The following is a 26,586-nucleotide window of genomic DNA, read 5'->3' on the forward strand; positions in this document are numbered from 1 at the left end:
GAAGGAATTCGACTGTTACCCCTGTAAAAGCATCATCGCAGTATTTGCTCCAAGCGATTTGAGGGAACTACGGAAAATTAAATCCCCCTCGAGTCTTAACCCCTGTGCCACTTTTCTCTGTTCAACCGGCAATAGTGCTCTATTTGATTTTTTCCCTACACTTCCAAATCTACAACCCTTGCACGTTTTGCATCTACGTTCCACGTACTAGGATTCTCTGTCGTAAACACTGCCTCTAGATTTCTGATACATAACAGACAAAGTCAGAAGAAAAATCTTTTGAAATACGCTGTTGCAGAAGAACGCTGAAATGTGTGCAGGTGGAAACTAACCTGAAGGCAGTATTATATAAAGGGAAGAGGACGTAAAAGAAGATGGGAGAGGAGATACTATGCAGCGAGAAGACTTAAGTCGAAATAAGGCCCACAGAGTACACTTCCTTCCCTTAGAACTACTGAAATCTTTGCGACAGCCAGCTATAACAAACCTATTCCATGTGGTATGCAAGACGTATGAGACAGGCGAAATATCTTCAGTCTTCGAGAAGAATGAATTACTCCAAATTGCAAAGAAAGCAGGTGCTGACAGGTATGAATAATACCGAAGTGTTGGTGTAATAATTCATGGTTGCAAAACACTAACACGAGTTGTTCACAGAAGAATGGAAAAACTGGTAGAAGCTGATCTCGGGGAAGATCAGTTTGAATACCGGAGAAATGTAGGAACACGAGAGGCAATACTGACCTTAGGATTTACCTTAGAAGATAGGGCAAGGAGAAGTAAATCTACGTTTATAGCTTTTGTAGATTTGGAGAAACCTTTTGACAATTTCGGCTGAAACAAACCCTTTGAAAGCGAAAAGCTATTTACAACTTGTATAGAAACCAGATGCTAGTTGCAAGAGTCGAGGGGAATGAAAGGGAAATAGTGGTTGAGAAGAGAGTGAAAAGGGTTGTAGCCTATCCCTGATATTATTCAATATGTACACTGAGCAAGCAGTAAAGAAAAGGAAAGAATAATTTGGAGAAGGAATTCAAGTTTACCGAGCAGAAATAAAAACTCTGAGATTTTATGATGAGATTGTAATTACGTCAGAGACAGCAAAGGACTTGGAAGAGGAGCTGAACGAAATGGACAGTGTCTTGAAAAGAGAATATAAGATGAGCATTAACAAAAGCAAAATGAGGGAAGCAAAATGTAATCAAATAAATCAGGCAATGCTGAGGGAATTAGATTAGGTAGTAGCTGAGTTTTGCTTTCTGGGCAGCCAAACAGCTGATGACAGTCGAACTAGAGGATATAAAATGTCAAGAAAAGCATTTCTGAAGAAGGAAAATCTGTTAACATCGCATGTACATTTAAGCGTTCGAAAGTCTCTTCTGCAAGTATTTGTCTGGACTGTACCCATGTATGTAAGTGAAACGTGGACGATAAGTACAAGATGTATTTAAAAGAATATAGGTATTTCGAATGCATATATTTACTAAACTTGAAGACATACGAATGTGAAACCTTACACTCATATTTACGAACCTCTCCAAGTTCAGATTACAGATGTTCAATATGTCCTCCATCAGCGACACGGACAATATCACATCGATACCGAAATTCCTCCCATACTCGGACAAGCATGTCCTTCGTCACTGATGTTATGGCAGTACGATTCTTCAACTTTTCCAGATTCTGTGGGAGTTGTGGAACATAAACGTTGTCTTTAACGAAACCCCACAGGAAGAAGTCAGAGGGTGTGAAATCCGGTGACCGTGGAGCCCAGCTGAGGCGTGTTAAGTCACCAGCTCCTTCACGACCAATCCAACGGTTCGGTAGAGTTTCGTTCAGATATCCACGCACTTGGCGACCCCAGTGAAGCGGTGCCCCGTCTTCTTGAAAATGAAGTTGCCTTGCAGCCCCTGAAACAACCAGTTTTGTAACACAGCTAGATACTGCTGACCGTCAACCGTGTTTCCATAAAAGAAGAACGGGCCGTAAACAGATGATCGGGATATCGCACAAACAAACATTGACTTTTGGCGAATCTCGTACATGTTCAATAGCTGCATGTGGGTTCTGTAGGCCCCATATTCGAACACTGTATTTGTTTACCTGACCAGTAACATCACTGAACACGATGCGTTGTGCGAAAGTGTTATCATTGTCAATAGCATCAAGAATCTCGTTACAAAATGTCACAGGTTTGCGTTTGTCACCAGGATGCAGAGCTTGTAAGAGCTGTAACTTGTACGGCTTTATAACCAACCGACGTCTCAAAACATGCCAAATTGTTGTTCTAGGCAGTTGTAACTCCCGACTAGCACGACGAATTGATTTTGAAGTTCTACGTTGGAAAGCAGTTTGAATTCGTGCAACATTTTCTTCAGGAACACGAGAGCGTCCAGGACTCTTTCCTTTACATACACATCCTGTACCTAGAAACTGTCGACACCATCTGCGAATGTTCCACCCACTCGGTGGTTCAATTTGGTACTTCAACCTGCAACGTCTTTGCACTGTAATCATGGAATTCCACTTCGCTAACTGGAGAACACAAAATGATTTCTGCTGTGGAGTAGCCGTGTTAAACATATGACGGTTACCAAGCAAAACAGAAGAAAGCTGACATCTAGCGGCTATTAATATACACTAGACTATGTATTCGTTTCTCCAACAGCCGAGCTGTGGCGAAGCTATCGATAGTTTGGACAAAATAATACTTTGTAATACGTATATTCCTTTTGAAACACTCTGTATTTTAGATAACAAGAGAATAGAAACTTTTGCAATGTGGTGCTGTGGAAGAATGCTGAAGATTAGATAGTTAAAAATGGTCCAAATGACTCTGAGCACTATGAGACTTAACTTCTGAGGTCATCAGTCCCCTAGAACGTAGAACTACTTAAACCTAACTAACCTAAGGACATCACAAACATCCATGCCCTTGGCAGGATTCGAACCTGCGGCCGTAGCGGTATCGCGGTTCCAGGGGATAGTTAGATCATTTGACTAATGAATAGGTACACTCACAGTCAGAGAAAAACAGAACATCTTGAAAGACTAGACATAGGACTTTCATATTCACAGGACATGTACATCAGTATGTATTGCAGAAATGATTAGCATTTTTGTCACATCGGTTCAGCATGTGTCCTGTTGCCTAGCAGGCACATGGTCCACCATGGGCCCTGATAACTTGTAACATGCGTGATGGCGTTGAAGCATATAAGGGGCAAATGGCGACATTTGGTATGGCTATTCCTGCTGCACTCACCTGGTTCCAAAGTTTGTCTGTCGTGGTTGGCATTGGGTCACAGTGCTGCACCCTTCGTTTCGCCATATCCCACACGTTTTCGACTGGCGACAAGTTTGCTTATCTGGCGGGTCAGGGCAAAATGCATATATCCTTCGACACCAAGAAGGCACGTGTTCGTGCAGCAACACATGGTCGTGTATTGTCTTGCTGAAACATGGCACCTGATGTCTTTCGCAGAAAGTGTTTGGGTACGGCCCGCAGGATATTATTCGCGTAGGTCACACTGGTCACAGTGCCCTGTACACGCACCAGCTGCGATTTGTGGTTGTACCCAGTAGCACCCCTACACCATAAGGCCTTCCGTTGGTGCAATGTGTCTTGTGCGAATGCAGTCGAACCTAAATGCGGCCATCATTTTCAAACAAACAGAACATGGATTCGTCCGAAAACTCTGTGTGCTGCCATTCATGTCCGCAGTTATGTAGTTACATACATCATTGCCGTCTAACATTCGTCAAAGATAGGGGGAGAATTGGACGACACTCACGTAACCCATGACACAATAAACGGCGACGGCCACACTCGACAGTGTATAATGTGTTGCAGTGTTCCACTGTCGCACCAGAGCCGAGGGCGACGCAGATCTGCCCTGCAATGCCATCCGGATGAAGTTTCGACCTTCAGGTGGGCAGTCTGGGTGGTGCGACCTGACCCATCTATTGTCCTCCGACCTTCTGCGAACCATTCTGCACACACCCGTTGCAACGCCGAATCACTTCGTCCCACACGAGCAGGAATTTCCCGGATGGATGCTTCACATTCTCTCTTGGCAATAATGCACCATCTTTCAAACTCACTGATTTGACGGTACGGTTCGCGCATACCCCTACGAGACATCCTGCATGTCTGTTCAAGTTACACTGCTCCATTACCTTCGGTTTACAGCGACAACGAGAGCCGCAGGCACATTTTACCTGTAGGTGATGTTGGGTCGCGGTATAGATGTTGACCTTGAACCCTCGGGCTGACATGGTTCAAATGCTAATTATTTCTACGAAACATTCCTTTGTACATGGCCTGTCAATATGAACGTCCGATCTCTAGTCGTTCAATCTGCCCTGTTTTTCCTGAACACGAGTGTACTATAATAGAACTGGGGTGACACGAAGTTTGCGGCATAACTTAACTAAAAAAAAGTATCGGTTGATGGGAAATATTCTGAGGCTCCAAGGGGTCACCACTTTAGTATTGGAGGGAAGTGCGTTGTTTGTGATGGTGTGGCGAGGGGGAAGGTGAGGGGGATGGTATAAATTATTGAGGGACACCAAGAGATGACTACAGTAAGGAGGTAGGTTGTAGTAGTTATTCGGAGACGAAAAGGCTTGCACAGGATGCAGCAGCATGGAGAGCTGCTTCAAATCAATCTGAAGGTCACAACCACACAATAATAAAGATTCATAGAAGTTGAAGCTCTGTGAAACAGCCACCCTTCCGAGTCACTCATCTCTGTACTATTAAACTTCTATGTTGTTCATCTTCATAGACTTCCGTTATGAACTGAATTAGGTTCCAGTTAATCTGTTTTCCTTCCTTGGATATATTAAACAAAGCCCTTTTGAATTAATTTTATTTATTATTTCTTCACTGTATTACCCTTTAATCCGAAATGTTATTGAGGCTCTTTTATTTGTCTACATACTTGTTGCATATTTTCCTTTACAATATCCTTGAACTCCGCACTTCATTATCACAACTTAAAACTGCTGAAGTAAACTGTGTGATAATCTTCGATGGTCATCGTATAGAATTACACATATTAAGTAATAAAAAACTGCTAGCAATATATGTGATGCAAGAGGTTTTTACAACTGTCACTTAAACATTCAACAAATCCACCACAGATTCACCATTCTCATGAAGTCAGACCTCAAACTGGCTACAAAGGTATGAATAGGAATTATACTGCCTTTATTGTTTCGCATACGTATAGACCGTTTATCTTATCTTCGCTTTTGTGATGTGATTGAAAAGCGCAAAGGCTTTTCCGTGAAAATCGTTTGAAGTATAACAAAGCAGAATATTTTTCACGTGTACTGCACTCGTAACACTGTCGCTGGCATAAGTAATCTACGTAGCGGAAAGCGATTTCGGAGTACACACGTGTGTGTGTGTGTGTGTGTGTGTGTGTGTGTGTGTGTGTGTTCATTGTATTCAGGGGAAGGGGCGGAGATAACGTGCATGCAAGTTCAGAATTATGCTTCCGCTCCGCCACAATACATAGAGGCAGCGCTTTTAACAGCGCAGCCACTTGGGGAATGCATTTATTGTTAGACTGGTCTGCAGATTTATTTGTGCAACGATAGCACCATACTCTTTCTTAAAAGTGATCAATGAAATGAGCTTGAGTAGTATTTCTTTTTTTTAATATCGATTTTTGGAGCATCTCTAGATGGATTTCTGTTTCACATGACATTAAACTCAATGGTTGCGGTACAGTATTTAATTCCTTAATTTTTCGTTACTAATGTTCCTGTTGTTATTACAAATATACGAAAGATATCTGAAGTCCTACCAACATTCAGTAGCGAAATTTACAGAATCGTTATAGGTAATTTCTCTTGTATCCAAATAAAATGGCGAAAAATACAGAGGAAACGATGGTGAAGATGTAAGTGACAATCTCGGACTTTGATAATATTATGTTGGTGTAAACGGCATAACATTAATACAGGACTTATACGTCCCACAGGAATATACACCACGTAAGTCTCTGTCACATTTAATATTTTATTAACTTTACAATCATTGTATGGCTGTTTCTGTGAAGGTTAAAAAGAAAAACATATCTCGCAAGGCTACCGAATTGTGAACGATAAACTTCATTTATCTTGGCACACTAAAGCACTAACAATACAAAACGAGGCCCCAAAAGGAAAGCGAGGAAGTTTGTGAGAGCAATCTGAAGGTAGATTTGTTTCAAAACCGGAAGCGGTAATGGTTTGATGTAAATAATTGTTTTAAAACCATACTTTTGGTTGGTTGCTGCTAAAATCATGAACAATATAGTTGTACTACTGCCACGATACCCAATATGTCTTTGGACAAGACAACGTTAGGTAGGACTAATTACTGCGTGCACAGAAGCTTTTAAGTAGTCATTCTACCCATGCTCTATGCGCAAATGGAACGAGAAAGGCCCGTAATACGCGATGTAATTTGAAGTACACATCACTGTTTCACAGAGTACTGAATTAGCTTGTAAGATGCCCCTTATGTTGAAGACACATATTTCCTTGCTTTTTACGGTTTTAAAATTGTAGCGAGTATGTAGACACCACGTAGCATTCAGTGAGTGTAGCGGTACTGCAAAACGCGCAGAGTAGGGAGTAAGATTTCAGTTCAAATGGTTCAAATGGCTCTGAGCACTATGGGACTTAACATCTCTGGTCATCAGTCCCCTAGAACTTAGAACTACTTAAACCTAACTAACCTAAGGACAGCACACAACACCCAGCCATCACGAGGCAGAGAAAATCCCTGGCCCCGCCGGGAATCGAACCCGAGAACCCGGGCGTGGGAAGCGAGAACGCTACCGCACGACCACGAGATGCGGGCAAGATTTCAGTTCCCACACTGGCTGAAAGACTCGGTGGACTACATGGCGCTGCCAGTGGACAATGGTGCGAGACGCTCCGCCTAGTACGGTGTTGATAAAATATCGATATATCGGCGTACAATATTTTTTTCAAACAATATAGATAAAGTATGACGATATTTTCTTCACCGATATATCGGTATCGAAAGGGCAATATCGACTGCCGCTATTTGTATTGTATATTATATTTTTCCGCCATTTTCAGTAAATATTTGCGGTTGCTCTTTTGAAAATGTTATAGAACATAATTTAATTAAACTGCGTGATGGAGTGTTACTACTTTTGTAGCTTTTATCTCGTGTAGTCTCTCCCTTTGACTGTGTGAAGCAAGTATAGATGGCCCAAAGAAGTTGTCCAATTGCACTAGGAGGTGGCGGAGCGAATGAAATAACATTTCCGATGTGAAGAAATACCATACCAGCTGCGTTAAAAAACAATTTGTAACGCAACTCGTGTGCTGTTTCTTCACATCGTCATTCTTTAAAAACAGTTGCTGAAACTGATCAACAAAAAACTGAATGACAAGATTGGTCTTTGCTGCAAGCGGAGGCGTGTGAGGGGATATGCTGACGTAATCGGCACTTGGCGCTACCAGCAGAAACTGCAAGGTTTAACTCAACCATGAAATTCTGATACTACGACTGTTAGTTCGCTGGCATTTTCAGAAATGAAAAAACAGGGAAGTCGACATGAAGTGTTCCGGACAAATGCGATATGTGACGAAACCCATTTGACACCTTTCATTGTGCTACTTAACAGGCAGTTACCATTGTCAGCAAAGTGGTTATCCCCAAGCCATCGTTTTCCTATCAATTCTTGGTCTAACGGGGATAAGCAGACTGCTGTCTTGATGACCTGCAGAGTATCTAACAATAAATCAAATGAAAAAATAAATCTATTAATAAATCGCAAGATACAGCTGTAAAACTGGCAGTATATTATCAACGTGCAACTGATATTTTTTTGGGCGGTACCTCGGTATTTTTTCCATTGATATGTCGGTGAATAATTCCTATGTATCGACGGCAGTTATCGATATTTTTCGATATATCGATATGTCTGATTACATGTATTTTTAAAAATGTCAACATTTACGTCAACAACGAGATACGTACGAATAACAGACTTATTCTGGCACAAGGCAAGTAATCTTGCATAGCAAAAATTTGCTAATAGAAATTGCTTTTGCAATACAGATATTAGGACACGCCTACACGTCATAAGTAATTCTTTACAACAATATTACAGCGCCAGAAATCGATCATCTTAATTAGTAAATGAGTAACGTTTAATGTTTAGTTAAAATGTACGAACGCTGCAAAATCCATCAAGTGTGAGTACGAGGTACAGGCAATAGTCAACGCCGACAGGATCCCTTTCGATCTGATTTCCAGTTATTCATTATTAATTGTGTCGCTATTCAACACTTCACAGGATGTAGAACTGCTCTTTACAGAGAACCCGACGGCGCCGATACTGCTTTTGCGAGGGACATGAAGTTCCAGAGCTTAGCGGCAAAGCGGGTAGAAAGAATCCTGCACGACGACTCACTAAGATAGTCCAAGGACGGACTGTCTTTATCTGGGGAAAGCTCGGATAGAGAAGCACGGCCAGTCATATTGTGCGGCTCTTATAACGTCCTTAACGGACTCTCTGGCTAAACTGCGACATTTAAGGCGGTTTAGTACAAGTGTGGGGCCCGCATCTCGTGGTCGTGCGGTAGCGTTCTCGCTTCCCACGCCCGGGTTCCCGGGTTCGATTCCCGGCGGGGTCAGGGATTTTCTCTGCCTCGTGATGGCTGGGTGTTGTGTGCTGTCCTTAGGTTAGTTAGGTTTATGTAGTTCTAAGTTCTAGGGGACTGATGACCATAGATGTTAAGTCCCATAGTGCTCAGAGCCATTACAAGTGTGGGGTTACTGCAAGCTGTACCTTCAATAGGAGCTCCCACCCTTAAATTACAGATTGCACGGTGCATTAGGAAACAATATGCAAACAGTAACTAGAAAAAGTGACCTTCGTAATAAACGCCCAGCACATCATAGGACAAAGTCCAGCCTTAACTACAACCACACTCTGCTTGCTAAAAGACTCATTGTTGGACCACAGTACACTCGTCCAGCCAGCTACCGCCCGCAAACGTCGGACAGTACGCGTTGATACACCAAAAAAGCAGGGAACTCCATTCGCTGTTTGGTCATGCATGGTCCATTCAAACACAATACTATAGTTCCTCTTTGACAATCTGTCAGATCTCCACGTCGATCCATCTTACCGAACTGATTCCACACAACCAACTTGCTCAGACACACCCCTTCACTCCCGTGATTTGCACGACGTAGTGGTACTATTCTACACAATCTGCAGCACTGCTAAGCGCCCAGTGTGCTTCTTCAAGAAGGTGACTAATATTTAGTGCGGTGAGCTAATTAAAATGTCGCTGAGATGACGGTTGCACATGCTGTATGTTGTACCTGACGAAAATACACTAATCGGTACTACGGTGGGTTCTGTACTTTGCTCCGGAAGGCGACTGAGTGGATACTATAACCCCAGCCTGGCCGAGACTCGGGCTCCGGGAGAACGCTAGCACTCTGCCCAGCGCTCCGGCTTCCCCAACAACTACTATGAGATTGAGATAGGTATATGCTGAGAGCTGCATGTGCTGCAAAGTTACAGAATTGTTTGCAACACAACTTACTTCCAAGAGGCGAATACTGCAGCATACTCCTGTAATGAGGAGATTATTTATTCTCAACGTTTTATGTTTTTGCAAAAGTAATAACTTCCATTATTTCGTCAAGTAAGAAATCATACATTATATGGTGCTAATCTATGAAAAGCTTTGAGTACAGACATTTAACATTTTAGCATGCTATTACGACATTTGCAACATTATAGAAATTTAGATCTCACAATATGTGTTATATATGAAACTGTGGTTTTCCATACGGAGGCAGAATTGTTCAGGTTAAAATCTTATGCAGATTACAATCTATTATACCTGAACGTTGGTGGAGAGTTTCGTCAGTTTCATGGAGGAAAAGAAAACATTCACACAGATGTGTTGAACCAAAAACTGAAATAACTTCAATGGTATGTCTGTGCGGTCGAGGATATTACACTACTGGCCATTAAAATTGCTACACCACGAAGATGACGTGCTACAGACGCGAAATTTAACCGAAAGGAAGAAGATGCTGTGATATGCAAATGATTAGCTTTTCAGAGCATTCACACAAGGTTGGCGCCGTTGGCGACACCTACAACGTGCTGACATGAGGAAAATTTCCAACCGATTTCTCATACACAAACAGCAGTTCACCGGCGTTGTCTGTTGAAACGTTGTTGTGATGCCTCGTGTAAGGAGGAGAAATTCGTACCATCACGTTTCCGACTTTGATAAAGATCGGATTGTAGCCTATCGCGACTGCGGTTTATCGTATCGCGACATTGCTGCTCGCGTTGGTCGAGATCCAATGACTGTTATCAGAATGTGGAATTGGTGGGTTCAGGGGGGAAATATGGAACGCCGTGCTGGATCTCAACGGCCTCGTATAACTAGCAGTCGAGATGACAGGCATCATGTCCGCATGGCTGTAACTGATCGTGCAGCCACGTCTCGATCCCTGAGTCAACAGATGGGGACGTTTGCAAGACAACAACCATCTGCACGAACAGTTCGACGACGTTGGCAGCAGCATGGACTATAAGGTCGGAGACCATGGCTGGGGTTAACCTTGACGCTGAATCACAGATAGGAGCGCCTGCGATGGTGTACTCAACGACGAACCTGGGTGCACGAATGGCAAAACGTCATTTTTTTGGACGAATCCAGGTTCTGTTTACAGCATCATAATAGTCGCATCCGTGTTTGGCTACATCGCGGTGAACGCACATTGGAAGCGTGTATTCGTCATCGCCATACTGGCGTATCACCCGGCGTGATGGTATGGGATGCCTGCCATTGGCACACGTCTCGGTCACCTCTTGTTCGCACTGACGGAGCTTTGAACAGTGGACGTTACATTTCAGATGTGTTGCGACCCGTGACTCTACCCTTCATTCGATCCCTGCGACACCCTACATTTCAGCAGGATAATGCATGTTGCAGGTCCTGCACGTGACTTTCTGGATACAGAAAATGTTCGACTGCTGCCCTGGCGAGCGCATTCTCCAGATCTCTCACCAACTGAAAACGTCTGGTCAATGGTGGCCGAGCAACTGGCTTGTCACAATACGCCAGTCACTACTCTTGATGAACTGTGGTATCGTGTTGAAGCTGCATGGGCAGCTGTACCTGTAAACGCCATCCAAACTCTGTTTGACTGACTGCCCAGGCGTATCAAGGCCGTTATTACGGCCAGAGGTGGTTGTTCTGGGTACTGATTTCTCAGGATCGATGATCCGAAATTGCGTGAAAATGAAATCACATGTCAGTTATAGTATAATATATTTGCCCAATGAATACCCGTTTATGATCTGCATTTCTTCTTGGAGTAGCAATTTTAATGGCCAGTAGTGTACTTTTGGGGTGACATTCTAAATTCCTGTAATGGACAAACGGGTCATCCAGTTGGGTGCTAGATTCTATGTCTATCAGTTCAAGGTGGAAGTAGTGAGGTACATTAGCAGCCAAAGGTGATATGATCCGACACAAATCGAAATTCATATTCAGTCGTGTGCTGTCCTGCAATCTCGTAAGAAATCATGATGAAATGTTTCAATTACTCCAAAAATGACTGTGTAGAGTTGGAAATGCCGTGAACTTGAAGCCGACTTTCCCATAGGATTCATTTTAGTTCGATAGCAACATGTGAGGTCATCAGTCCCCGAGAACTCAGAACTACTTAAACCTAACTAACCTAAGGACATCACGCACATCCATGCCCGATGCAGGATTCGAACCTGCGACCGCAGCGGTCGCGCGGTTCCAGACTGAAGCGCTTAGAACCACTCGGCCACACTGGCCGCCGCATATCTGTTACCAAATGATCCTCCCCTCATCTTAAGAAAATAAATGAATTTAGTTAATCGGTCAGGACGACCATAAAAGATTTTGTCGACACTCTACTTACACTGAACTCAGTTTTTCCCAAATGTCCACCTTCAGCCATCGTTCACTGTTGTTCATCAGAAGACAAGAGCATTATGTGTTCTTTGTGGTTGGCTCTGTGATATCTGTTTTTCGAGCCCGGCCTATTGAACGCTTTGCATGGCCTTAAAACGATATGATTAATACAGCATTTCCATTCGGTATTGAACGTTGGGCTTCACTACTTTTATCCTTTTCTGTACTAGTGTGCAGATGCTCTAGTATTCCTAATGCGGAACGTAAATCTGACAGAAGAAAACAGCTTGGCACCTGACAAGGCCCATGCTTTGCTATAGCTGTGGTGGGCTGCAGCCTTCATTATTCTCTTCCTCCTCGCCCCTCACCTCGGTGGGGCCATTGCGCTTGCGCTAGCGGAACGCTGTTTAGCAAGGCCTGTGCAACACACATGATATTTGATCATTTTATTGTAATACAGCCAACAGGCTTGCCGCAATGGTAATACCGTTTCCCGCCAGATCACCGAAATTAATCGCCGTCAGGCTGGGCTAGCACTTGGATGGGTGTCCGGTTTGCCGAGCGCTGTTGGCTAGCAGGGTGCAATCATCCCTTCTGAGACCAACTGAGGAGCTTGAAACGTTCCCTTAGAAAAATTATACATGACTGTGCCTAAACTGACACACAATATTTTTGGCACAACGCAATCTGACTTTCAAAAATCCCTACAAAAGAAGGGCCTGACTGACATTAACCTATACGTTTGACAAATCACTTACCTCACAAAAATCTTCGTTACTCGAACTACTGCAATACAGCGAGCGCCACTACTGCCAGCTAAATAAAAGATTCAAACTACTAAAGGCACTAACTACTGATAGGCATAGTTAGCAAATGAAAGATTTTGATAGAGAACAAACAATGTATTTACCTTAATAGTGTTCAAAAGTCATAATATATATAGCAGTTCATGATATCCAGTCTTACAAATTTCAAAATTCCGCCATTTCTCTCCCCACATCCACCACTGCGGTTCACCTCCAACTGCGCAACGCTACGCGCTGTTAACAGCCAACTGCCCAACACTACAATGGCAAATTCCAACAATGCCACCCAGCCACAGACTGCACACAGCACAGCCAGTGATTTTCATACAGAGCACCACGTGGCGTTACCATTAAAAAAACCTAAACAGCCTACTTACATAGCCCCCATGCACCCCACAAAAAAATTTACATATTGTTTTGGGCAGTGGCCAATACAGATTTGAAAATTTTTTTCATAATTACAATAACAAAGAAATCAAATGCACACACTTATCGATACAATGTCGGTCAAAAGCTAAAATTTTCTCACAGTCCATAAAGACGGTCCTGATCGTTCATCACAGTAAAATTGCAGTGTTTTTCTCAAAGTCTGAGCAGCAAAAGAGAATGCACACGGAAGTAGTGGATTTCCATACAGTCTTGAAGAAGTAATGTTGTCCTTCCAACGGAAAGACAGTGCTGACTCTTGACATGCAGACAGGTAGTGGGCCACAACAGAGCAAACCCCCAGCAGAGTCAGTCAAAGTAGAAGAATATTGGTAGGTAGGTCATCACAGAGCAGACCACTGTAGTCTTGTTAGAGATTACGGTAATGGTGGGCCACCAGAGGTGCAGACCCACTGCAGTCCTTGTAGAGATAATGGTACTGGTGGGCCATCAGAGGTGCAGACCCACTGTAGTACTTGTAGAGACGGCCAGCAGCCATCTGTTGCAACTGTGCAGGTGCACAATCACCATCGAAGAGACTTGCGGACAATATAGCAAGTCCATAAACCACCACTTGTGCACTCACAAAGTTTTTGGAATTGTCCTTAGAACCAGCAATGCTGTTAATCAGTCCCTTGCTGAATTATTAACATATGTCCAAACACTTGTCCATATACTATGACCAGCAGAAACGTGTGCAATGAAATGTAACTTACAAGTTACTTAATTTGATGAACTGGTGTCAATTACAATTTTATAACATAAAAATACAATAACAAAGGTACAAAATACATCATTAAACACATAATAATACAGATAACATTTGTAGTAATACAGGATTTACAAAACAATAGTTATAAACATATACATCAGTGTTACTGGAATTATGACATAAGTAAATACATAAAAGATCAGAATAACTTTTGAAACATCAACTTCACACATGAGCATTAAAAAACAAAACAGAATAAATAATGTCTAAGCATCTTTACAAAGAATATAACATATTATTAGAGAAATTCCACAACATAACTCATATCAGCTAAACACATAAAGACAGGAAAAACACAAACATACAAGAGTACACAAACACATTGCAGAATAACACAAGAGGAAAAGGCAGGGTTTGTTTTCAGTGTAACATTTGGTACTGCAGTCCAACCCAAAACTTCATTCCATAGATCGTCCCTCTTATTTCAACATTTGCTCCAGCCAAAAAAAAAAAAAAAAAAAAAAAAATAAATCCTATCCAAGCATGCTCTCTGTATTCTGTTCACATCCTATTTCAAAAATAGTTTTTCTCCACTGTACACAACTTTTTTTTTGGCCAAACCATTTTCTTATAGCTTCTCAATACATTTCTTCCAATTCATCATAGTTAGTTTCTTATATAGTCTACCCCCTCTTAAGCTAACTTAAATCTACTGAGCTCAGATGCTAAACTAAGGGACGACACAATGCAGCAGCACAAAACAATTAACACAAACAGCAATGACAATAAAATGCAAATTGGCAAAGCAAGCAGCAATATATATAAGTTATATATAAGTTAGCAAAGCAAATGCAACATGATCACTAATATGAGCCTATGTGCAGCAAAAAGAAAAATAGAGCAGTAGTAAAGCTGGCTGAACAGAGTAATACAAAGTGATATTCGGTAGCACTATGCCTGGCACACAGCAGCAGCAAATGCAGTAACTTATACCTAAACGTGACAAAGCTCAAGCTGAAAAAATATTACAGTAAAAATGGCCATGTTTAATACCTATGGCACAACTTAATACTAGAGTGATGCATCACCTTAACTTACACTACTAAAAAGTTACCAGTCATTGGCAAAAATTATGTATGCAATTCCTGTGAAGGGAAATGTCTTTTTCTGCTCCCTAGTTTTTTTGGAAGTAGATCATAAAATTATTATTTACTGGATCTGTAGGCATAAAATAACTATATTAGTACATCTATTAAATTTTATTTTAACCAATGCTGCAGTGCAGCTAGAAACTCTCAACTAGAAAGACAATAGCTATAAAATGTTTCTCATCGTTTCATTAGGCATTTTAGTAAATATCATAAATTAAGAGCTCCACAGTATAATCGTATGTTTTCAAGTTTGAGCGTGTCATATTTGCGATGCTTTAGACAAAGAAATGTCAATAGCGAGGATAATGGCGTCTTTTTTTTTTCTCCACCTAATGGCTTTCTTTTGTCAGACGAGTATCTCTCAGCTGGGCGCCCAAAACGCATTACATCAAGGTCACTTACCTTTCTTACTGAAATATTTACGACAGCAATTTCCGCTACAGTGAGAGTCTCATATAAAAATGTTTTCACAGTTTGAGAATTTGCGTTAGAAATGTGTAGAAAATGAAATCCTATAAATATAACAGTGGCCAAAAGATTTTCGACAGCATTGTAATACATTCGCGCATGTACACATATTTCATAATTCTTAAAGTACGATTCTTGGTTTCCAACATCCTTTTCCACAAATCAGAGTCCCTAACCACTACTCATTATTCTTTGCTTTATTACACATATACATATTCGTAGACACTTCTTCAATATTTCATCATAATAAATACATATCATAATCTAATTCCTCAAATAGCATCAGTTTATTGATCATAAACATACTGCAACAGCGTAATACACATCGTCATCATAACATCATAAAACCTCAGCCAAATCTCAAAATCGTCGTAGCTTCCTCCAATAACTTCAAAAGCTAAAAAAAAATTCTCTGCTCATGTCAAAAGTTTCATCTACCTCAAACGTACTTTAAAAATCATGATCCCATATCAAATACATCATTCAAAGCTCTCATAGTATCACAATGGTTCCGAAAAATATGAAGGGTTCACACAGTACAGACAAAACACAATTTCATCAGTGTGAAGTTATCCAGCTGCGTAATTGCGTAAACATTTGTCACTGACTTAGTAAAAAAAATGTTTGTCTCTCTCAGTTAAATGATCAGATAGCTGTGTAATTCTGTGTTAGAGCAATATGGTACCGATGTGTAAAGTTGTATAAGCAAATACCATATTAACTAGGGCTCCTTGTGCTTGCCACACACATGGTACACAAAGTAAGTGTGTACCACCCTGAGGATGAATGTAATTATACCCTCAGGTGTTACAGATTACAGCAATGGAATGAAATGTATCACGGAAAACTTTCTTTGTAATTCAAAAATCTTGAAAAATAAATGGTTCAAGTACAAAATTAATCACTCAAATGCGTGTCCTGTAGCGCTAAATGTGCGTCTTGCTGTAAGATAATTCTGTGGAAGTATCGTAGTTATTGTCCTCTGTAAGCAAAGTTCTGCTGAAGTCAATGTACTTACATCATCATAAACGAAAGTGAAATGCTTTGCATATAGATATCGTAGTTATTATGTACCTAACTGTGGTCAAGAAAGTACTATAATGTAACGTATTGTTGTGCTAGCGAAAAGGCTGTCTCATTGTAGCTATACCACAAAAGTTACTACTAAAACATGTTTTACTTTCCAGAATAATACATAAAAACTGTGCGGATATAAAACAGATACACCGCAAAAGCAACAATGTAAATTGTGTCACATATTAGTAGCGTCGTGATATAATCGTGTAGCTGTCAAATAAACTAACCACTGTGTCATCTGTTATCTCTCAGAAAGTACTTTAAATCTAGAATGTATTTTCAAGTAAACCAAAATGTTGCATTAAAATCTCATTAGCAGTGCCGGTACATGTTCTAAGTATGTCAGACTTATAGCCATTACGTAATTGTGCAACTAACAAGCAAGAATGTACACACACAATAACACAGTGTCATCTGTTCACTATAACAATGCACTCGTAAATACTGTCTGAATACGTTCCCTAGGTTCTAGACTGGATAGTGAACTTCAAAACATAGTTGCATGTCAACAGTTTCTAAGTCTGACAAAGCATACTAGTAATGTAAAGTGAAAAGTTATATGGCAAAGACTAAGTTAAAAAGCAGATTATCTTTCAATAAACTGTTTTAAATGTGAAATATGGTGTAAACCTTTACCCTTCCTTCAGTACGCAGCAAATCAACTTGAACGCAAATTATTATGCGGTATATGTCGGTAAAGAATGCTAAAATTTTTCTCATGGTTAGCATCTATGTTATTTTTCTCTGAGCCAGCCGGCACACGTGGCTGCCTGCGGTGCGAGTCATTGTCTGTTTCTTTGTTGACGCGCGTCGTTATTGGGATTCGGAGACCTAACTTCTACAAATTCACCTTGTCGAGAGGGCCCTGCCCTGTTTGAATCCCGCCAGTTCTGATGCAATTCAGATCTGTCGTTACGATCATATCGTCTGTCATCATGTCGGTAGATTCCATAGTTTCTTTCTTGTCGGTCACGTGGTGGAGAATTTCTCCCTGAATCGTAACTGCACGCTGAACTGTTGCACCTCAAGTTATTCTGTGTCCCTTGATAATAATTGTTTTGGTTCCCATATTGTCTGTTTCTATAATTATCTCTGTCATATTCATTACTGCGGAAATGTGATCATTCTCTGTAACTATTATTCTGCCAACGGTTGTCATACGGGTGGTGTCTGTTTTGGTCACGATTTGTGTTGTGAGAATAGCCTTGTCGTCTCCAGTTATTATTTGTTTCATCGCGGATTTGCGACGGATGTGACCTGTAATTGTTGTGTTCCTGTTTTCACGTTCCGCGATTGTCAGTGTCAATTTCTAATTCTTGTAAGAGTCCCTGAAAAGCTTCAATGTCGTCTTTGCAACGTCCTGCCAAAATAATGTCGTAAATGTTCAGGTAATTTTATTAAGCAAATGCGGATTAGTTCTGAGGGGCTGTATGGGTTTGACAGGTACAGATTCTTGTGCAACATATCTTCGAAATATTTTACAAGACTGGAAAATTCAGATTGTTCGAAATGTTTCATCATTATGATGCTATGTTTTACTCGGTCTTGTGTAGCTTGAGACCAATATGCTGAGAGGAAGGCATGACAAAATTCTCCTTCACTGTGACAATCGTGAATGACCGATCGCATTCGTACAGCTGGTTCATTCTCTAAGTAGCCACACATAAATTCTAATCTGTGCTGCAATGACCAGTTTGGAGGAAAACAATGAGAGAATTGATGAAGCCATGCTCATGGATGAATGTCGTTGCCAGAATTCTTAAATGTTTTAAATTTACATGTAGTAATGAACAGCTTATAGTCAAAATCATCATGTCGGCGAGTCGCATATCGGTCAATGTTACGTGGTGTCGGCGGTTCCATCTCAAAATTCGGTGCACATTGCCAATTTCTTTCATAATTTTCGAAATGCCCTGTGTTATTATTTTGTGGCTTTTCCGTATTTCTAAGTCCCTCTTCCCGTGTTGGAGCGCGAGTGTCCTCTGAAATATGTAATTCTTGTATTACTTGTGCCAACTCATCTTGTACTTCCCGGATTTCTCTTTTGTACAGTGTATTGATTTGATTTTGATTTTGTTTGAATTTTCTAATTTGTTCATACTCCTCAGTGTCAGTGAAAGCTGCAGCTCTTGTGTCATTCAGATCATCATCTACCTTTGTAGATAAGTTAGTGAACTGATCTGAAAGTTCGGCTGCTTTATCCGATAGTGAAATTATTTCCTCTGTGTGTTTTTCTGAACCAAGTTTCAGAGTGTCCATTTGTGTTGAAATCGTATCTGCTGTGTCCTTTAAGTTTTCCTGAGTTTTTGCAAGTTGCGTAACCGAATCGGTAGATGCAACTGAGTCAATTTTAGCTTGCAAGGTCTCATGATTTTCATGAACAATAGTTTGCAGTTCTTTTATGGCTGCTTCGTGATTGTGTAATGCATTTTCATGCCGCGAAAAAATAGGTTGAAAATGCTCACAAATTTGTGGTTTTACGTCATTACAGACTTTTTGACATTTCGATTCAATGTTATGTAACTCATTAGTTAAATCTTCACGTGTTTGTTCAAGCGTGGTGTCTAACTTCCGAAGATTTTGTTCCATTGTGTCTACCTTTTGAAGCTTTTGCTGTGTTTGTCTCTGGTGTTGTTCCATTGTGTCTAACTTTTGAAGATTTTGTTCCATTGTGTCTAACTTTTGAAGCTTTTGCTGTGTTTGTCTCTGATTTTGTTCCATCGTGTCTAACTTTTGAAGATTTTGTTCCATTGTGTCTAACTTTTGTAGCCTTTGTCCCATTTGTTGCATTAACTGTAATAACAATGCACTGGTGTCTGAAACATGTTCCTCAGTGCTATTCGGCAGTGCATTTGAACCGGCAATATTCGCATTTTGCAAAGCAGAAAATGTGTCTTGACTTATTTGAGAAAACGGTGAGGACGCAAAACGTGAATGTACAGTATTTGCAAGATTGTGCCCTGTCATTTCGGATTCCTGAGTCGAGCTGTTGCCGACCGATCGATCGATAATGCTTCCCTGTTCACTATTTGTTTCTCTGTCTACGCCATTATTTGCCGCCCGCTCCATTTCCCTATGCACAATTACCAAATTACTACTTTGAATGTCTGTTAATTCATTACACAGTGGTGCTGATAAGCTATGCTCGTCGTCACTATTATTTCTCAGTTTACTTTGGAGCCTAGTGTTACGTTTTTCACACGCCATAATTATCACGTATTTCACACGATAACACAGAAAAGCACAATTTGAAGAGCAAAATAAGAAAACACATTAACATAGCACTGAAAATAATATCTACTTAATTGCAAGCGCAGCTGGGAAATGCTTGGTGCAAATCTACATGCATGTCACAACTGCTTTACTGTACAACAATGAAAAACTACAACTACAAAGGAAATTCTCTCTATGATTACGCGCTAGCAATAAACAATAGCTACACTAATTACACAAACTACAAGAAAAAAATCAGAAGATTCCAGTGAGATATCCTCAGCTAAGGGTCGACATATGAATCGTCCCCTTAGAAATTTTGATAGAGAACAAACAATGTATTTACCTTAATGGTGTTCAAAAGTCATAATATATATAGCAGTTCATGATACCCAGTCTTACAAATTTCAAAACTCCGCCATTTCTCTCCTCACATCCACCACTGCTGGCGGTTCACCTCCAACTGCGCAACGCTACGCGCTGTTAACAGCCAATTGCCCAACACTACAATGGCAAATTCCAGCAATGCCACCCAGCCACAGACTGCACACAGCACAGTCAGTGATTTTCATACAGAGCGCTACGTGGCGTTACCATTAAAAAAACCTAAACAGCCTACTTACAAGCTACTTGACTGGGAAGTAGCTGCTCCGGTCACGAAGACTGACAACATCCAGGAGATGGGTGTGCTATCCACAAGCCCCTCCATATTTGCATCCAGTGATGCCTGTGGCCTGACTATCACATGATGGCCATCGGTACCAATGGGCCTTCATTGCCTGTTCGGCCGGAGTTTACTTTTTATTGTAGCACAGCTGAGCAGAATTACATAGTTTTGTACAATCCATTTCCACAAAAAAGTCGCAATATTTACAACTGCCTCTGAACATTAATGTATCTCTTGATACAGCCGGCCGGTGTGGCCGGGCGGTTCTAGGCGCTTCAGTCTGGAACCGCATGAGCGCTACGGTCGCAGGTTTGGATCCTGCTTCGGGCATGGATGTGTGTGATGTCCATAAGGTAGTTAGGTTTAAGTAGTTCTAAGTTCTAGGGGACTGATGACCTCAGATGTTAAGTCCAATAGTGCTCAGACCCATTCGAACCGTTTCTTGACACAGAGAAAATACAAGTGTCTCACTCTGAGCACTTCCCGGTAGAACAGTGTTTCCCGGATGGTCCCTCGATCATGGGATCTCTGCGTTTCATTGGCAAGTGCTGTACTGACTGCACACACAGCCTCACAGCTTTACTTCTACCAGTACCTCTACTACCTTCCGTATACATCCTACCTCTCATGTATTATATACTGCTGTTTTATCTGTAGGTGGGACAACAGATATGGAAAGGAAGGAATGGGAGATCCATAGATTATGCAGACAGGAAATGAAAACGTCCTTCGTGTGCCTTTGGTTGAGGATAAACACTTCCTATAGGAATTCCTGAAGAATCGCACAAAGAGCAGTGCAACAGGTTATCGGAGTTGAGTTAAGCGGAAGTGAAAGAAAGTGTGTTTATAGTAGTGAAACAAGAGTCAGGGCAACCAGCCACAGAAAAGTATAACGCCACTATTGAACGGAATGGAAGCGCTATAAATGATGAGTCACAGGTAGCAGACATATTTAATAATCATTTGTTAAATCAAGCAGAAAGTATAGGGATAAACTGGTCAGTAGAAAAAATCACAGCAGTATGTTGAAGAAGTAATTCTCACAAAATTCAGTCATATGAATGTGTCAAGAACTTCTCCTTCTGAAATTAAGAAAATTATATATTCTCTCAAAAATAAAAGCTGCTTTTGATGGTGGTTCCAAAAGAGTACTAAAGATAGTTCCCATATATTGAGCCCTGTCTTATCTTGAATATGTAATGCAACGTGAGAAGAGGGATATCAGGTGAATGACAAGCTTCACTGCTGATACCATTTTCCAGACATTTTGAGAGGGTGATGTAATCTAGAATAGTATCTCACACCAGCAAAAATAATATCTTCATCGAATCACAGTTTGGTTTTCAGAAGAGTTGCTGTACTGAGGATGCCACTTATATGTTCACTCAGCGTATTTCACAGGCATTATATGTTAGCGCCGGTTGCTATTTTCTGCGACCTGTCTAAGATATTTGACTGAGTGATGCACAGCATTCAACTAGATAGAATGAAGTTTTATGGGATTTATGGTATAGCCAATCAATAGATAATATCAAATTGAGCCAAAACAATGCCTAACTCTTACTGGGGAGAAATCACATATGGGGTTCCCCAAGGCTCAGTCTTAGGTCCACTATTGTTCCTCATATATGTAGAGGATCTTCCATGTAATATATGGCTAGAATAGTTCTTTTTGCAGATGACACTAGTAGTGTAGTGAAACCAAGCACAGGTACAGAATGCTTTTGGAAGTACCACTGAGTGGTTTTCTGCGAATAGTCTCACATTCAGTTTTAAAGAGACGCAGCATATTCAGTTTTGCACATCTAGGGGTACATTTTGGAACTGCTATAACAATTTAGTTCATCTAAACTTTCACTTAGAATCACTGCACATCTTGGGGAGAGACAAACCAGTAAGTTGTCATACTTGCACATTTCATTCGATAATGCCATATGGGATAAGGTTCTGGGGTAACTCAGCTTTAAGAAAGAAAGATTTTGTGCTGTAAGAATAATATGTGTCGCTCCCCCACGATCATGTTGTAGACATCTATTTAAGGAGTTGGGCATTCTGACTACAGCTTCACAGTATGTTTATTCCCTCATGAAGTTTGTTGTAAATAATAAAGTTCAAAAGGGACAACGACGTACACAATTACAATACCAGAAGGAAAAATGACATTCATTACTCCACATTAAAGTTGTCTTTCGCACAAAAAGGGGCCCACAATGCTGCAATAAAATTTTTTGATCTTTTACTCAGGAACATAAAATGTCTGACAGAAAGCACATTAAAATTTGCCAGCAAATGAAAAAAGTTTTTTTTCTTAACAACTCCTATTCCTTACAAGAATTTCTGTAGTTGTAATGTGTAATATGTGGTGGATAAGAATTACTAAATCATATATTAAAAAAAGACTAATAAATTTGTATCATGTAATCATGTTCACAAATTAATTTGCAATGAGATGTAAAATGACTCGTTCTGCATCATTACTATTTATCGTGAAAATGATTTATGGAACATTAAACTAACTAACTAGGTCTGCAATAAGGAATGTCGCTGCTGACTGCCACTTCCGAGACTTACTGAGTGACGATTGAAGATAAGGGTGGGTGGCATCCAAGGTAGTCGTAGCTATCGTCCTTGGAAATTCTAAGCCAGCTGGAATGGGAATGTTGAGCAGAAGTCTATTAGTGTGGGTAGGGAGGTGACAAATTGTCTCTCAGAATCCTTCTTTTCAATTTATTTCTTTTCCAACAAGTTCGGTGAGTGACTAAATGATAAAACTGATCAGCTTGCCGAATAACTTGCTGAATAATTTTATTTCACAAACTGCATTTCTTTTACTTTACAGCTGTGTGTAAACATGTAAAAAGTTATGACAATGTGGTAGCCATACATTTTCGACAGGATATAGACTCTGCCGGCAAAAGAAATGAAAACATTGTGATTCTATCAGGGACAGAAAAGGACTTGGAAGAGCAGTTGAAGGAAATGGATAGTGTCTTGAAAGGATGATATAAGATGGACATTAACAAAAGCGAAACCAGAGCAGTGAAAATCAGTCAGTTTAATCTGGTGATGCTGAGAAAATTGGATTTGGAAACAATACAGTAAAGGTAGTCACTAGTTTTGCTTTTTGGGTAGGAAACTGACTCGGCTGAAGTAGAGAGGATACAAAGTGAGACAGCAAAATAACTCATGATGGCCGAAGAATAGAGGATACAAATGTAGACTGGAAATGAGAAGAAAAGCTTTTCTGGAGAAGAGAGATTTGTGAACATCGCATGTGCATTCAAGTTTTAAGAAACATGTTCTGAAGGTTTTTGTCTGCATTTAGTGTCGTATGGAAGTGAAACATGGACGATAAACGGTTCAGCCAAGAAGAGAATAGAATATTTTGAAATGTGACGCTGCATAAGAATGCTGAAGATTGGATGGGTAGATCACGTAGACGGAGTTTGTGAACTGAATTGGGAAGTGAAGAAAATGGAGGCATAACTTAACTAAAAGATGGGATCAATTGATAGGTCTGAGATGTCGAGGGATCACCAATTTAGTATTTGAGGGAAGCGTGAAGGAGAGGGTAAAAATTGTGGAGGGAGACCAGGAGATGAATACGGTAAGCAGGTTTAAAAGCATGTAGGTTGCAGCTGTCATGCGGCTTGCACAGCATAGAGCAGCATGGGGAGTTGCAGCAATGTAGTCTTCGGATTGAAGAACGCTATAACAACACAAACGTAATGTGTACCATAAAATGTTGTTGTGGTCTTCAGTCCAGAGACTGGTTTGATGCAGCTCTCCATGCTGCTCTATCCTGTGCAAGCTTCTTCATCTCCCAGTACCTACTGCAACCTACATCCTTCTGAATCTGTTTAGTTTATTAATCTCTTGGTCTCCCTCTACAATTTTTACCCTCCGTGCTGCCCTCCAATACTAATTTGGTGATCCCTTGATGCCTCAGAATATGTCCTACCAACCGATCCCTTCTTCTAGTAAAGTTGTGCCACAAATTTCTCTTCTCCACAATTCTGTTCAATAACTCCTTATTAGTTATGTGATCTACCCATATAATCTTCAGCATCCTCTGTAGCACCACATTTCGAAAGCTTCTATTCTCTTCTTGTCAAAACTATTTATCGTCCACGTTTCACTTCCATACATGGCTACACTCCACACAAATACTTTCAAAAACGACTTCCTGACACTTAAATCTATACTTGATGTTAACAAATTTCTCTTCTTCAGAAACGCTTTCCTTGCCATAGCCGGACTACATTATATATCCTCTCTTCTTCCACCATCCTCAGTTATTTTTCTCCCCAAATAGGAAAACTCATTTACTACTTTAAGCGTCTGATTTCCTAATCTAATTCCTTCAGCATCACCCGATTTAATTCGACTACATTTCATTATCCTCGTTTCGCTTTTGTCCGTTCCGTTCAGGTGCTCTTCCAGGTCCTTTACTGTCTCTGACAGAATTACAATATCATCGGCGAACCTCAAAGTTTTTACTTCTTCTCCATGGATTTTAATACCTACTCCGAATGTTTTTTTTTGTTTCCTTTACTGGTTGCTCAATACACAGATTGAATAACATCGGGGATAGGCTACAGCCCCGTCTCACTCCCTTCCCAACCACTGCTTCCCTTTCATGCCCCTCAACTCTTATAACTGCCATCTGGTTTCTGTACAAGTTGTAAATAGGCTTTCGCCCCCTGTATTTTACCCCTGCCACCTTCAGAATTTGAAATAGAGTATTCCAGTCAACATTGTTAAAAGCTTTCTCTAAGTCTACAAATGCTAGAAACGTAGGTTTGCCTTTCCTTAATCTATTTTCTAAGATAAGTCATAGGTTCATTATTGCCACACGTGTTCCAACATTTCTACTGAATCCAAATTGATCTTCCCCGAGGTCGGCTTCTACCAGTTTTTCCATTCGTCTGTAAAGAATTCGTGTTAGTATTTTGCAGCCATGGCTTATTAAACTGATAGTTCGGTAATTTTCACATCTGTCAACCCCTGCTTTCTTTGAGATTGGAATTATATTCTTCTCGAAGTTTGGGGCTATTTTGCCTGTCTCATACATCTTGCTCACCAGGTAGTAGAGTTTTGTCAGGGCTGGCTCTCCCAAGGCTATCAGTAGTTCTAATGGAATGTTGTCTACTCCCGGTGCCTTGTTTCGACTTAGGTCTTTCAGTGCTCTGTCAAACATAACAGATATAATATCCGATACCAGCTGTATTTTTAACCAGATTGTTGTCGCCAGCTTATTGTGTCTTTAGTTATTGTGGCTGATGGCCTTTGTTGCAGATGGGCTATGCGCAGCTGGAGCAGCGGGGCACCGGTCTGCACCTCCGGCAGTTCTCCAGAGCCTATATCTTCCAGGACGATGACGGTAGCAGACTGGTGTTCACCAGCATCGACGCCGCCATGATCGGCAACGGGCTCCGCAGAGACGTGAGTGCACGCAATCCTACTTTTCTGCCGCATTACGTTCTCGAACTGTCTGAAAAATACTGGAACCGTGTAAGAAGTAAGGCAACCTAGGCCTGTATACAGGAGAAAACGCACACTCCAGAGGAAACACACGAGGAGCGTTCAGTAAGTAATGTAATATTTTTTTTCTGAAAGCAGGTTGGTTCTATTCATGACTTCGATACGCCATATTATTCCCCACTCTTTTGGCTATTTCTCAACATGATATCCGTTCAGTGCGACTGCCATACGCCACATCAATGGGAGGGCCCGTATGTTCACATGGTACCACTCTATTGGTCGACGCCGGAGCAACGTCTTGCTGCATCCATACCCCCCCCCCCCCCCTCTCCGACTTTCTGTCATCACCAACGCTTCAGGTGGAGTGCATCCATTATTGGGCCAAACAAATGGATCTCGGAAGGTGGGAGATTGGGGCTGTAGGGTGTTTGAGGAAGAACACACGTTTGAGTCCCCCAACTGACGTCTCAGCACTATTATTATAGGCCGGCCGTGGTGGCCGAGCGGTTCTAGGCGCTCAGCCTGGGTCCGCGCGACCTCCACGGTCGCAGGTTCGAATCCTGCCTCAGGCATGGATGTGTGTGATGTCCTTAGGTTAGTTAGGTTTAATTA

General features: G+C 41.1%; 1 protein-coding gene across 3 annotated transcripts in view; it reads left to right on the forward strand.

Annotated features, from left to right (window-relative positions):
* Window positions 1-26,586, forward strand: part of LOC126456884 (neutral ceramidase-like) — a 511,604-nt gene that overhangs the window by 217,393 nt on the left and 267,625 nt on the right. For all 3 annotated transcript variants that reach the window (XM_050092711.1, XM_050092713.1, XM_050092712.1), the window contains one exon: window positions 25,789-25,935. In XM_050092711.1, the coding sequence (XP_049948668.1) occupies window positions 25,789-25,935 (147 nt within the window). The remainder of the gene's footprint in view (window positions 1-25,788; window positions 25,936-26,586) is intronic.

The sequence above is a fragment of the Schistocerca serialis genome, chromosome 2 (genome assembly GCF_023864345.2).
Source record: "Schistocerca serialis cubense isolate TAMUIC-IGC-003099 chromosome 2, iqSchSeri2.2, whole genome shotgun sequence".
NCBI classification, from domain to species: domain Eukaryota; kingdom Metazoa; phylum Arthropoda; class Insecta; order Orthoptera; family Acrididae; genus Schistocerca; species Schistocerca serialis.